Raw genomic sequence first — 14782 nt, 5'->3', positions numbered from 1 at the left:
TGTCTGTGTCCTTTTGGTTGTCTTTCATCTGCACATTGACTGCTGAGGGAGGGACTTTGCTTTGAAGGGGAAACAGGTGGGGGCACAGGGGGACCCTTCATCACTCCTAGAGGCATTGGATGGTGGAACAGAATGCAACGAGTCCTCTTTCAGGCACTGCCTCTTGAAGCATAGGATTCGTCAAGTCATGGAATCATAGAATAGTTTGCGTCGGAAAGGACCTTTAAAGGTCATCTAGTCCAACCCCCCTGTAATGAGCAAGGGCATCTTCAATAGATGAGGTTGCTCAGTGCCCTGTCCAAGCAGACCTTGAATGTTTCCAGGGATGAAGCATCCACTACCTTCCTGGGCAACCTGTGCCAGCGTTTCACTGGCCTCATTTAAAAAATCTCTTCCTGATAGCTAGTCTGAATCTATCCTCTTCTAGCTTAAAAATGTTACCCCTTGTCTTATTGCAACATGTCCTGCTGAAAAGTTTGTCCCCATCTTTCTTGCAAGCCCCCTTTAAGTACTGAAAGGCTACAATAAGGTCTCCCCAGAGTCTTTTCTTCTCCAGGCTGAACAATGCCACCTCTCTCCGCCTTTCCTCATAGGAAAGGTTCCACCTTTCTGATCATTTTTGTGGCCTCCTCCGCACCCACTCCAACAGGACCATGTCTTTTGTGCATGGTGGACTCCAGAGCTGTATAGACCCTAGCTATCTCATAGGCCATCAAACCTGGTTTCTGGAGAATGTACCCTATTTCAGCATCCACAGAGTGGACCACATCAGCCCTCATGGTTTCTCTGGGTAATGGCAGGACCTGTAGCTGCTTGAGCTAATTTCCAGGCACCAGATAAATTTTTTTCACATAGTCTATCCCTGCTTTACAAAAAGCCCCATATGCAGGGCAGAGGATCTTGCTGCTATTCAGAGGGACCTCAACAGGCTGGCAAAATGGGCTCAGAGGAGCCAAAGTCCTGCACCAGGGGAGGAGCAACCCCATGCACCAGTATGTACTGAGCACTGTCCAGCTGTAAAGCAGATTTGCAGAGAATGACCTGGGTTGTCCTGCTGGGCCCCAACTTGACAATGGGCCAGCAATGTCCCCTTGCCTCAAAGAAAGCCAGTGGTGTTCTGGGCTGCCCTGGGAGGAGTGTTGCCAGAAAGTTGAGGAACATGATGGTTCCCCTCTACTCAGCGCTGATGAGGCCACTCCTGGAGTACTGGTTCCAGTTCTATCCTCCCCAGTACAAGGGAGCTATGGAACTACTGGAAAGAATCCGAAGAAGGGGCACAAGGATGATGAATGAACTGGAGCATCTCTCCTGTGAGGAAAGGCTGAGAGAGCTGGGACTGTTCAACACCAAAGAGAGGGCTCAGGGGGGATCTTACCAACTTATATAAATACCTGAAGGGAGGGTGTGGTGGATTGACCCTGGCTGAACGCCAGGTGCCCACCAAGCCACTCTGTCACTAGCCCTCTTCAGCTGGACGGAGGAGAGAAAATATAATGAAAGACTTGTGGATCAAGATAAGGACAGGGAGATCACTCAGCAATTACTGCCACAGTCAAAACAGACTCGACTTGGGGAAATTAATTTAATTTGTTGCCAATCTAGTCAGGGTAGGATAATGAGAAATAATACCAAATCTTAGAACACCTTCCCCCCACCCTTCCCTTCTTCCCAAGCTCAACTTCACTCCCGATGTTCTATACCTCCTCACCTCCTTGAGCAGCACAGAGTGCTGGGCAGCGAGGATTGTGGTCTGCTCATCACACATTGCCTCTGCTGCTCCTTCCTCCTCATGACCTTCCCTTGCTACAGCATGGAGTCCCTCCCATGGGAGACATTCCTCCATGAACTTCTCCAACACAAGTTCTTCACTAAATGTTCCAGCTTGAATCCCTTCCATGGGGTTCCATCCTCTGGGAACAGACTGCTTCAGTGTGGGTCCCTTGCAGGGACCAAAGTCCTGCCAGCAAACCCACTCCAGGGTGGGCTTCTCTTTGCGGGGTCACAGGTCCTACCAGGGGCTTGCTCCAGCATGGGCTTTCCATGGGGACACAGCATCCTTCGGGTATCCCCCTGTTCCAGCGTGGGGTCCTCCACGGGCTGTGGGTGGGTATCTGCTCCACCATTAACCTACATGGGCTGAGGGGGACAGCCTGCCTCACCATGGTCTTCATCACAGGCTGCCAGGGAATCTCTGATCTGGCACCTGAAGCACCTCCTCCTTCCTTTTCTTCACTGACCTTGGTGTCTGCAGGGTTCTTTCTCTCACATGTTCTCACTCCTGTCCTCTGGTGGCTGTTCCACAGGAGCAGGTTTTTTTATCCCTTCTTAAATAAGTTATCGCAGAGGCACAACCACCATCGCTGATGGGCTCAGCGTGGTCAGTGGTGGATCCGTCTTGGAGCCGGCTGGCATTGGCTCTGTTGGACATGGGGGAAACTTCTAGCAGCTTCTCACAGAAGCCACCCCTGTGGCCCCCTGTATTACCAAAACCTTGCCACGCAAAATCAATATATAGTGCAAAGAAAATAGCCAGTCTCGTCTTAGAAAATCCCAGCGACAGGACCACAGGCAATGGACACAGGCTGAAACACAGAAAGCTCAGTCTTAAATATCAGGAAACTTTTTTAAACTGGTGAAGGTGACCAAGTACTGTCATTGCCCAGAGAGCTTCTGGGCTTTCCTCCTTTGAGATATTTAAAAAGCATATGGAAAGCTTGAGGAGGAAGAGAATGAAATCCACCACTGCAGCCCAGATGGCTGGGAAGATGACCACAAATGAGCACTGGGGCAAGTAGGATGGGACGGAGGAAGAGAGGGAAAGAGAATGACATGGCACATCCTCAGGCGGGGAAGCCCTTGGGTCACCCGCCAAGGATTATAGGGCTGGGAGCAGCTGGGCCCCTTGCTGTCAACGCAGCCCGAGGCAACCCCACCAGCGTGCCCCAGGCCAGCAACACTTGGGTGCACTGCACCCACCTGACACGAGCCGAGTCTTCTACGGATGCAAACACATTCCTGCCCTGGACACCTGGGACCTCCCAGTCCCCGCACCCAGAGGAAGCCTCTGGGAGGGAATGGGTATGGCATTAGCCAGGAAATGAGAAGGCAGCATCCAGGACAACAGCCACCCAGCCCATGTTGTTAGCTGGGATGTTTTCCGTTCACCTCATGAGCAGCTTTGAAAATTGCCACTTCCGCAGAAGCCACCTGTGGGCCTGGGGCAGGTCAGGGCCAGTATAAAAGCCAGCGCAGCTCCTCGCTCTCTCATCCACTTCTCTCTCCTCGTTCTCCTTGGGAACCAGGTGAGTCTGAAGCGCTTTCGCCATGTCCTTCTGTGGCTGTGCAGATGCGCGATCCTCCACCTGATGCTGGGTTGTGGCGCTGCTTGTCATGGGAGGGGGAGAAGGGCAAAGGCCTAGCACTTGGCTGAGGGAGCTGTTACTTGAAGAGACAGGCAGCAGCTCGGCTGGGCATGGTGGTACTTTGCCGAACTGTGTCTGCATGAGGCCATGAAACTCCTCTGCTCAGTTTCTACCCCGCAGCTCGGCAGCTGTCTTTGAAGAACTCACAGTGGGGTGATGGACGCGTGGCAGACCGCTCCTCACCTGTCCCTGTGCTCTGCTTCCTCCCTCCAGGTGCACCTCCAGCCCCAAGCCATGTCCTGCTGCAACCCGTGCCAGCCCTGCCGGCCCTGTGGCCCGACCCCGCTGGCCAACAGCTGCAACGAGCCCTGTTGCAGGCAGTGCCAGAGCTCCAACATCGTCATCGAGCCTTCTCCAGTGGTGGTGACCCTGCCCGGCCCCATCCTCAGCTCCTTCCCGCAGAACACCGTTGTGGGCTCCTCCACCTCCGCTGCCGTTGGCAGCATCCTCAGCTCTGAGGGAGTGCCCATCAACTCCGGGGGCTTTGACCTCTCCTGCATCACCAGCCGCTACTGCGGCAGCAGATGTCGCCCCTGCTAAAGCCACTGGTGACAACCCGGACAAGGACCCCCAGGAATGCAGACCTAGACTGAGGGCAGAGCTCCTGGCCCTTGACTTCAGAGATGCTGAGCATGAGCTGGGGTCTCTGAAACATGGCCAAAGTCTGCTTTCCCTGCTTGACTCTCTCCCATCTCCTGTCTTCTGTGCTTCTGGGCTGTAAGTCTCCCAGAGACAACTGGGGGGATCTGCTAAGCCCTCTCCATCTGTGGGGCAGGCAGATGGCTGCTCTGTGGGATCTCCGCCATGGGTGACGGGCACAAACTTCTGGCAGCTGCCGGTGATCTCCCACCACCAGCAGCCTCCTCTACAAGGGAACTCATTTCCTGCTTCAGAGTCATTAAAGCTTTCTGCATCGCAGCCTCTGCCTCAGCGTAATCCTTTCTGGGTGTCATTGTCTCGAGCTGCTGAGGAAGAAAAGCATTTCCTTGGGTGGTGGAGGAGAAGGTGGGGACACAAGCAGATCATTCGCCATTCCCAGAGGAAGGGGAGGGTGGGACAGGACAACGAATCCCTTGATGCTCAGTCACTGTTTCTTGGAGCTGAGGAAGACATAGTCAGCTTCTTGAAAGCCATTGGCAATCAGGGTCTGTGTTATGGCATCTCTGCTCAGACACAGCCAAGGGGCCTCAGAGCATGTCCTGCAGATGGGGACCCCAGCCACTGCTATCCCTCAGTGAGGATCCTGATGCTGCTGGAGCACATGAGCGGTCAGCAGCTCAGAAGTCTGTGAAGAATGGAGTTCCTCATAGTCTGAGTAGCTTTGTGTTGAGAGAAGAAACTCAGTGAGAAGATGGCTGCAAAGGATGCAGGAGTGGGGACAGAGTAAGAAAAAGCATTTACTAGAGTCCAAGACCTTCTCCTCCTTATCCTCCCACCTGCCCCAATAATGATGGGGCATGGCCTGCATCCAAGGGCAAGGATAGCAAGGGCAGGTCACCTATATACCCTCTATCCCACAAATATTTCCCAGCACAGCACAGCAGATACACAGATGGGCAGGGCTATGGTGACTCACAGAGTCAGTGCTCTGTGCCCTGTGGCCCCTGGCCTTCCCCCAGGCATGAAGCAGCTTCCCGCAGGCCAGCTCTTCTCCTGGAGGGCATGCTGCCTGCTTCTGCATGGTGAACTGCTCCCCCATTGAGATCTTGGGGCCAGCTACTGCCTGACAGAACACATGCCGTGGGGCTTGGCCTTTCTTCTCCTGGTACTAGAACAAGCCATAAAAGTTAGCAGTCTGGTAGGTGCAGGTGGCCTGGAAGGTGTCTCTCTCTTTGGTAGTGTCTTGTGATTTGTCCTAGTGTTGGCTGGGATAGGGGATCTCAGATCAGTGTGGATGCCACAGCAAAATAATGCCAATTACTTCCCACAACGTTAACACCAGAGGAGAGTTGTGCTTTCACCCAGGTCTCTGGTCTCCACTGCTGCATTGCCTGGAGTCTGTGGGGAACACCTGTGGTGCCTGGCCCTTCAGAGCTGGCTCCAGAACACTGCCAACAGTGTGAGGAACCTGGGAACTGCTGCAAAGGTGTTTCATCCTGCTCCTGATTCCCTGTCCTCTCAGAAGGCTCTGAGATCAAGAGAGGGAAAAGGAAGCTCCGGCAATGCAGAAATGCAGGAGGAATGCATAGCCAGGGCATGGTGTGAGCCAGGAGAGAGCTGAGTTTTGACAGTGCCTGTTTCTCTCCACTGACGATCAGTGGAGCTCACCCAGAGACACCTGCTTTGGAGGGAAGGGAGATCAATTTCCCCCTCCTCATCTCCGGTCTGACTTTGCGCTTAGATCTTTACTTAGATCAGTTCAATGCAGACTGAAGACTTAGGCTTTAACAGCAGTTAGAGGCTCTGCAACGAGGTAGGTGAATCCCTGTAACTTACTCTCTCAGTATTCATGTGTCCCATAGTCGCCTTTAGTTATCTCTCACCCTGTGGGTTTCAAGCCCCTGTTACTGTCCAGCACCAAATACTTGACATTTCCAGTCTGTCAGGACATGGCTGTTTCAGACATCTCCTGTGCATCAGCAAATGGGTACACAGGAGATCACCGAGTTACTGACAAGACTCACATACCACAGCTGCGGGCAGGAGGCAAACACCCTGCCCGAGAGCCACTCCAGAGAATTGCACTGCTGGCCTTTAATTGGCCTGTGTGAAGAGGGAGCATTATCCATCTCCACAAGCCCCTAAGATCCCCCAGAGGTCAAACTCCCTGTGGGCCACAGAAGGAAAACAGCAAACCGTCTCCCAGGTCTAGCCAGTTTGAGCTTCAGTGTGTTAATGAGGTGGGTGTGGGGATGTTCCTATGCTAATGATGCTGGTGACTCTCTGATGTATGCTCTCACTAGATGGAAACAAACTGCAGAGGCTTTCCACTGTGTGTGCACACAAAGCCCCTCGTGGAAGTGCAGTGATGGCTGTGAAAGGGAGAAGAAGACCAGCAGCACAAGCTGTCAGTACCTACGAGGTGGATGGAGAGGAAGCAACCCCAGGCAGTTGCATGCAGCTTGAAGTGAGTTGGCAAGGTGAGACCTGTCCATGCACAGGTGGATATTCCTTTGACATCACGGCATTCAGAGCTCCCCCAAATAAATCAACCTCTTCCCAATGCTCTCCCTCAGCCAAGGGGACCATGGTTTCATCTGAAGGATGGTCCATGAAGACATGTTGTTTGGATCATTTCCATGGCTGAGCTGGTGAGTGAAGCCTGCCTAAGTCATACAGCTTAGACTTCCAGTGCCTTGCACGCTTAAGGAGAGCCAGATTAAGGGGGATTTCTCTGCTCTTTAGCCACATGAGATTTCTGGGATGTAAGTTCCTGAGGAGGAAGAAAGGAGAGAAAGGAATCCTTTGGGTGATGGTTCAACTCCATCTGTCTTAGATACCTACCTGAGGATGAGATCAGTTCTCCCCTAAATAACTGATCAAGAATCCTCCCTTGTTTGCAGGGAGGGCGTAGATAAAACCCCTCAGTTCAGCTGCCTTCTCAGCAGAGCTACCATCCTAGAGGATGGGATTCAGCTCAGAGGACTTTGTCTTAAGCCACTGAGGCATGGATAAACAATTATCCAGGTTCATTTGGTGAACCCTGACCTTCAGGGTCAGACCAGTTGCCCAGAGGTGTTTCTGGGGGAAGGATTTCCCTGGCAATTTTAACTTAGAGTAGATGCTGTTTTCCCGTGCTCTGCACTGACTGCTTTTTCAGGGATGATGGCTTTGTTTCGCTACCAGTAGCACCTGAAGGATAGCACAGGCATGCAAATGCTCACAGAAAATTTGTCTTTGCAGATGAACCTCAACACGTCAAGGCCCACTGCAAACGGGACAGGTGTGGAAGAATTCATCCTTCTTGGCTTCCCGGGCTTGTGGCATTCCCGGATCTCCCTTGTGGTGGCATTTGCACTGATGTACTGCCTGACAGTAATAGGCAATGCATCCATCATAGCCCTCATCTGGACGAACAGTAACCTCCATACCCCAATGTACTTTTTCCTCTGTAATCTCTCCTTTCTGGAGATCTGGTACACTACGGGTGCTGTTCCCAAAGCCATAGGAGTCATGCTGGGGAGTAGCCAGACTATCTCCTTCAGTGCTTGCATCCTCCAGCTGTTGTTTCTTCTCTCTCTAGGCTCCACTGAGTGTTTTCTCCTGTCTGTGATGGCATATGATCGCTACTTAGCCATATGCTACCCCTTGAGATACAGCTCCCTCATGAACAGTGTCCTCTCTACTCGGCTGGCACTCAGCTCCTGGCTGGGAGGCTTTCTGGCCATCTCAGTGCTGGCCTTTCTGACATCCAGGCTGACATTCTGTGGGCCAAATGTCATCAATCATTTCCTCTGTGATATAGATTCCTGCCTTGCCCTCTCCTGCAGTGACACATGGCCCGTGGAGCTGGCAACCTTCCTTGTCTCCTTAATTGTTGTGGTGGCCTCCTGTGTGGTCACCCTGGTCTCCTACATATACATCATCTCCTCCATCCTGAGGATCCACTCAGCCCATGGCCGGAAAAAGGCCTTTTCCACTTGCTCTGCCCATCTCAGTGTCGTCATGATCTGGTATGGCTCCACCATGTTCCTGTACGTCAAGCCATCAGCCCAGAAATCCCTGGATCTGAACAAACTCGTGAATACTTTCAACACAGTTGTAACCCCTTTGTTGAACCCCTTCATTTACACACTCAGGAACAAAGAAGTGAAGCAAGCTCTGGGTCGGGCTTTCCAGAAGAAATGAAGTGGCTTTTCAACAGGCTTCAGTGGGAGCAAAGAGATTCACCCTCTCCCTCCCACGACTTCTGCCCTGCAGAAGTTCCTCACCAAAGTGTAAGTGCACCTGGGCAACTCAGGCAGTGAGAAGCCACCAGTTTCCCAGTGAGCTCATCTTAGGCTGGGCTGAGCCTCAAGTCTAATGCTTCCATCTCCCCCTGTTCATTCCTGGGTAAACTCTGAATGCCTCCCAGTGCTCTAAAGACCAGCGCTTGCAAAAGGTCACAAACCCCATCCAGAAACACTCCTCTGATAGAACACTGGAGGAGTGATCCTCCCACAGGTTTGTATTGCAGTTTGCTATGTGCTCCATTTTTTCAGGGATTCATCTGAATCCCCTAAAGAAGTCCCAGCAGCTGCCTCATTGCTTTAGGAAATAGGTATGTGTTTTTCTGTTTAGTTTGATATTTTCTGGGTGTATCTATGCCCCACTCTTGTGGCTGTTTCATTGAATCCTACTCTGGCTCATGATAAAATTTGACAATGTCTGATATCTCTACCTATAGTCATTATTTCTAGCATAAGACCATCAATAAAATTTACATTCCCCTTCTTTCCTCTATCCAGTCTCTGAAATAACTTTTTAATTTTTTATTAAAAATATGCAAATTGCTGTGCTTCATGTTAGATGTGTCAGGGTATTTCCACATCTAAAACCCCACATCAATTTTCAACAGTCCATAGTTCCACCCATTTCGGGCTTTGTTGTGGAAACACTTTAATGGGACTGGCAAAGCCCCCAAACTGCAGAGCTGTGCAAGGCTGGCCGGGTCGCAAGTCTCTCTGTACACACGCTGGGAGGACATTAGCACTTCCAAAGGGCACTTGCTTTCTGCCTTCATATGACTTTCATTTCAGAATAGCTGAATCATTCTCCAAGCTCTTCTTGCTGTGCACTGACAGTGAAGGGAGTCCATGTGACCATTTCATAGGGAAGATGCATCCACATGGCAGACACACCTTTGTGAGCAGTGTGGGGTTGATTTCACCTGGGTGTAGAGCTCTCCAAATGGGATGACTGAGTCTGGACTGAACATCTACACCTCCCTTCTGGAAGCAGTGGTGCTTCTGGAGGTGGCTTTCTTGTGTGCACCTGAATTTGGCCCAGGCACCACTGCCCAAGGTCAGGCTGATGCCCACCCTTGTCAGCTGTGCTCTCTTTCTCGGTGGCATTTGGGAAAATGTCTGGGACAGCTCACTGAGGCTGGAGAAAGCATTTCAGTGCCTGTGCTGGGGACAATTCTCTGCCAGGTTTGTTCTGTTATGGTTCAGGTGCACTCAGGGTCCTCCTGAATCTGGCTACTCTGTGGAGCTCATCGGCAGAGCAGTGGAGAATGCCGCTGCTGAGAGCAGAACAATCCCTCCTGAGGAGGGAGACACACACACTCATGCACATCAACATGGAATCATGCAGACATTTCTGCACCCACATGCATTCACACAGACCCAGCTGCACACGAGTGCACATAACAAAAGAACACGTACAGGAACACAACCAATTGTGGACTCTGCCATGGACATCTGGGGATGACCACAGCAAGACTAGAGCACTCAGGTGAAGGAAAACGCCCCAGACATGTGCCCAAACCCCTCTCCCTGGTGCAGAAAAGGAGGAAAAACAGGCAAGCAGAATTTTCCTGGGAGCAGTGTTAGGTGGGGTATGGTCAAACACAGGAACTGAGACACTTCTTGCCAGCAGGGCCACAAAAAGCCCCAAAGCAGTGACCCAGGCTGACATCATTGACCTTTACCAGACTCCTCCAGCACGTGAGATGAGTCCCCTGCCCACGCTGGCATGTTTTGCACGGGAAATGCTGGGGTCTCTCATCCTGTCACGCCAAAGATGCCTTGACTGGGGAATGTGCCCAGGAAATGGAAAGGCAGCAATGCCGGAAGCCAGGACACGGCCCACAGCATTAGCTGGGATGCTTTGCATTCAAGATGAGCTTGTCAGAAAATAATCACCTGCACAAGGGATGCCTCTGGCAGCCCGGGGCACTGAAGGTCCATGATAAAAGCCAGCCCAGCTCCTCGCCCCCTCATCCACTTCTCTTGCCTCCTTCTCCCTGGGAGTCAGGTGAGTCTCAAGCCCCTTCTCCTTCTCTGCTGTCTCTCAAAGCTCTCACCTCAGCGGACCTCTCAGCTGGTGCCGACTTTGTTCTGTGCCAGGTCTAGGGGCTGCTTGTCATGGGGAGGGAAGTGGGGAGAAGGTTAGGCATGGAGGGAGGCTAGGACTGTCCTGAAGTGGCTTCTGGTCACAGGGGTTAGGCAGTAGCCACATAGGTCCTGGTGGCTCTTTTTGGGCCCTGGCAGGATGAGGCCAAGGAACCCTCATACATCGCTGCACAGCCTCCTCCTCCCGGCCCTGCATGTTCTTTGGCTCCCCCGTGGTTTGGTGACAGGCTGCTCCTCATGCATCCCCATGTTTTGCTTCCTCCCTGCCCTCTCTCCCAGGTGCACCTCCAGCCCCAAGCCATGTCCTGCTGCAACCCGTGCCAGCCCTGCCAGCCCTGCCAGCCCTGCGGCCCGACCCCGCTGGCCAACAGCTGCAACGAGCCCTGTTGCAGGCAGTGCCAGGACTCTGTCGTTGTCATCGAGCCTTCTCCAGTGGTGGTGACCCTGCCCGGCCCCATCCTCAGCTCCTTCCCGCAGAACACCGCCGTGGGCTCCTCCACCTCCGCTGCCGTTGGCAGCATCCTCAGCTGTGAGGGAGTGCCCATCAACTCCGGGGGCTTTGACCTCTCCTGCATCACCAGCCGCTACTGCGGCAGCAGATGTCGCCCCTGCTAAAGGTGCTGGCAACGGCCTTGGATAAGGACTCCCAGGAACCCAGAAACACGACGCTGGACAAAGGATCAAACTTTGTGCCATTGTTTTAAGAGCAGCTGATCATCTCAGGCTTGTCCTGCAAGGGCAGCCTGAAATGTGCCACCCTGGGCTCTCTGAAAACATGGCCAACGTCTACCTTTCCTCTCTTCCACTTGGACTTTTTCTCTCTCTTCTTTCTTGTCTTGTGCTGCCCTCAAAGCCTGCTGTGAGGACCCCAGGAAGCAGCCTGGAGCGACCTGCCAGCTTGTCTCCCTTTGCCATGCTGGCCAACGGATACGCTGTGGGAACTCTGCTGCAGGAAAAGGCAAACAGATTCTTGGCTGCTTCTGCTCCTCCCTGCACTGGTGGTCTCCACTTGGACAGATCTCCTTTCCCTCTTTAGACTCATTAAAAGTTTTCTGCAACTGTGTCTGTGTCCTTTTGGTTGTCTTTCATCTGCGCATTGACTGCTGAGGGAGGGACTTTGCTTTGAAGGGGAAACAGGTGGGGGCACAGGGGGACCCTTCACTCCTAGAGGCATTGGATGGTGGAACAGAATGCAACGAGTCCTCTTTCAGGCACTGCCTCTTGAAGCTGACAAAGAGGAGCCTAGTTAATCTTCAGCCAGCAGCTATCACTCCTTCCTTGCTGTGGCTCTTCTCAGAAATATCCCCTTGGATCTGGTGAATAAGAGAACTCCTAGCAACTGCTGTCCTCCAGAGAAGAACTGTGGGCATGTGGGAGGCCCTGGGGATGTCAGTAAAGCCTTGGGGAAGAGTGCTTCTCTTGTTTTGGAGGTAGCTCTGCTGGGCAAGGAGGCTCAGAAGAAGAAATTGCCAAAGGGTGGCAGGAACTGGGAATGGGTAAATAGCCTTGGGGATCGCCCACACTCCCTACTGCACCTGCTGCTTCCCTCCATCACCTGATCTAGGGGCCATGGTCAGCCTGCCTGCACATGGGCAGCAGGGACAACTTCCCCATGCAGCCCTGTCACCCTTCAGCACAGCGTCTGCCACAGCCCTTCTGTAGCCCATGTGTGTAGGGCTGAGGAGCTCACAAGTTAGCATAGCTACCAGCTGCAGCAGGCCTTGTGCTAGAGTCCCCTGTCCTGGTGAACCCATCTCCCCCTTGGGTGAAAACAGCCCCGTGACACTGACTGGTGACCAACCACACATGGGTGCTCTTTGGTGCCTTTTTTCCTCCTAGCAAGGAGCAGCTTTCTTCAGGCCCAGGAACTGTACAGTGCCACAAGTGGCCTCTGCTCCAGAAAGGTGCTGCGTGAGAGGAGATGCCCCCAGCTCTGCAGAGACATGGCAGTGGGATTTGACTCTGCACTCAGCAGGATCCCTGAGCTGTGCCCGAATATCAGAGTGCTGGCAGCCCAACCATGGGGCACATGCTGGAGCATGGGGTGGGGTGCCTTCCCCCAGGCACCAAGCTCCATCAGCATTCCCTGAGCTCCGGGGCTGGCGTGCCTTTGTACTTCATGCAGCATCGCAGCTCCCCATGCACAGGCCAAGTCTGTCACAGCACAAGCAAGCTGGCAAGCTGCAACAAGGCTTTACCGTGGGTTAGAGTCTACTGTCCGTGCTGTTTCTCCATCCTCCTGAGGCCAGACCACACTGCTCCTTCTCTCTGCGACATTTGGGTTCTTCCTTCTCCAGCACCACTGCCTCCTCCACCCACACTCCTCAGGGCTATTTAACCATTTTGTGGGTATGAGCTACAGCTGCACATTGTCCATGTCAACCAACCCACTGCCTCTGCAGCAAGGCCACAGCTGCACATAATGTTAATCAACCCACTGCCTTCATTCCTCTACACAAGTCCTTCCCACATCGGCAGGCTTGGGGACCCTGCAGTGCGGGGGCTTGCCCTTACACAGACCCCACAGACTGCCAGCACCACAGGAGCAGGGTGGAGGACAGGATCGTTCCTCTGTGCTGGGGGCTGATCAACTGGAACACAGCTTTGCAGAAAACTACCTGGGTTATCCTGCTGGACACCAAGTTGATCATGAGCCAGAAATGGACCCTTTCCTAAAAGAAGACTAACAATGACCTGGACTACGTTAAGAGGACTGTTACCAGCAGGTGATCCTTTCCCTCAGCACCAATGAGAGAACACCTATGGTACTGTTTCCAGTTCTGGGCTCCTTAGTACAATGGAGATATGGATGCAGTAGAAAGAGTCAATGAAGGGTCATAAAGATAGTTTAAGGGACTGGAGCATCTCTGCTATGAGGCAAGGCTGAGAGAACTGTAACTGGTTACCCTAGAGAACAGAAAGCTCAGGAGAGATCTTCATAATGTGTGGTGGATTGACCTTGGCTGGCTGCCAGGTGCCCACTAAGGTTCTCTATCACTCCTCCTCCTCAGCTGGGTAGGGGCACAAGATACAATGGAAAGCCCATGGGTTGAGATAAGGACAGGGAAATCACTTAGCAGTTACCATTGCTGGCAACGCAGAGTCAACTTGGAGCGTCACAGCACAGGCAGGCTAGCAGGCTGCCACAAGGCTTTACCGTGGGTCAGATTCTACTGTCCGTGATGTTTCTCCTGCCTCCAGACGCCAGGCCACACTGCTCCTCCTCCGTTCAACCCAGCTGTCACAGCACTACCCAAACTAGCCGGCTGCACATTATCCATACCAGCCAACCCCACCACCCCTGAAGCCAGCCCACAGCTGTATAGTATCACTGTTAATTAACCTGCCTTCATTCCTCTAGAATTCCTCTACATTCAAGAATTTATTTCCAATCAAAATTAGAGCAGGATAATGAAAGATACAAACAAATCTAAATCCACATTACCCACAACCCTCCCTTCTTCCAGGGCTCAATTTCATTCTTGACTTCTCTACCTCCTCCCCTCGAGGGGTGCAGGGTGACAGGCAATGAGGAGGTGCAGTCACATGTTGTCTCTGCTGGTCCTTCCCTCTCATGCTTTTCCCCAGCCCCAGCATGGGGTCCCACCCACAGGAGACAGTCCTTCACAAACTTCTCTAATGTCAATCCCTCCCACAGGCTGCAGTTTTTCATGAACTTGTTGCAGTGTGGCTCCCTTCCGTGGGGTGCAGTCCTCCAGGAACAGACTTCTCCAGCACGGGTGCCCTGTGGGACCACATTCCTGCCAGGAACCTGTTCCAGCTCTCAGTGGGCTCACAGCTTCCTTCAAGGTACATCTACCTGCTCTGGTAGGAGGTCCTCTGTGGGCTCCAGGGTGGATATCTACTTCACTGTGGACCTCCATAGGCTACAGCAGGACAACCTGCATCACCATGGTCTCTACCACAGGCTGCAGGGAAATCTGCTCCAGCACCTGGAGCTCTGATGCCACCTCCCCCTCCTTCACTGACCTTGGTGTCTGCATAATTGTTTCCTCTCACCTGTTCTCACTTCTCTCCCAGCTGATGTTGCACAACAATTTATTACCTCTTCTTAAATATGTTATCAGAGAAATGCTAGCAGCATCACTGATTGGCTCAGCTTTGGCCACAGATGGGTCTTTCTTGGAGCTAGCTGGAACTGGGTCCATCCAACACAGGAATGGCTTCTAGCATCTTCTCACAGAAGCCACCTCTGGAATCCCCTCCACTGCCAAAACCTTGTCATGTAAACACAATACACTGTATAAATAAGTAACTGAAGGCAAGGTGCAAAGACGACTTCTCAGTGGTGCCCCATGACAGTGCCATGGGTGATGGGCACAGGCTGAAACACAGGTCGCTGTC

At 52.6% G+C, this 14782-nt stretch overlaps 2 protein-coding genes across 2 annotated transcripts; both read left to right on the top strand.

Annotated features, from left to right (window-relative positions):
• Nucleotides 1–3981: 3981 nt before the first annotated feature.
• On the top strand, nucleotides 3982–8213 carry OR6F1 (olfactory receptor family 6 subfamily F member 1). Its single transcript, XM_080369840.1, has one exon. It carries the CDS (start codon nucleotides 7233–7235, stop codon nucleotides 8208–8210), a length of 978 nt encoding a protein of 325 aa, XP_080225966.1. The 5' UTR covers nucleotides 3982–7232; the 3' UTR covers nucleotides 8211–8213.
• Nucleotides 8214–10186: 1973 nt separating this feature from the next.
• LOC308055652 (feather keratin Cos1-1/Cos1-3/Cos2-1-like) lies at nucleotides 10187–11478 on the top strand. The gene is made up of 2 exons (XM_080369848.1): nucleotides 10187–10319; nucleotides 10697–11478. The coding sequence occupies exons 1-2, from the start codon at nucleotides 10251–10253 to the stop codon at nucleotides 11030–11032; spliced, it is 405 nt and encodes a 134-aa protein (XP_080225974.1). The 5' UTR covers nucleotides 10187–10250; the 3' UTR covers nucleotides 11033–11478.
• The last annotated feature ends 3304 nt before the right edge of the window (nucleotides 11479–14782 follow it).

Source organism: Falco punctatus (genome assembly GCF_963210335.1).
Source record: "Falco punctatus genome assembly, chromosome: 19".
NCBI classification, from domain to species: Eukaryota; Metazoa; Chordata; class Aves; order Falconiformes; family Falconidae; genus Falco; species Falco punctatus.
Note: the sequence above shows the minus strand (reverse complement) of the source record. Positions and strands in the feature narration are given on the sequence as shown.

Bases quoted from the DNA above. Each gene is read 5' to 3' on its own strand.
- OR6F1 (XM_080369840.1), top strand. From the start codon at position 7,233: ATGCAAATGCTCACAGAAAATTTGTCTTTGCAGATGAACCTCAACACG.
- LOC308055652 (XM_080369848.1), top strand. From the start codon at position 10,251: ATGATAAAAGCCAGCCCAGCTCCTCGCCCCCTCATCCACTTCTCTTGC. The intron at 10,320-10,696 runs GTGAGTCTCAAG...CCTCTCTCCCAG, and splicing joins TCCTTCTCCCTGGGAGTCAG to GTGCACCTCCAGCCCCAAGC.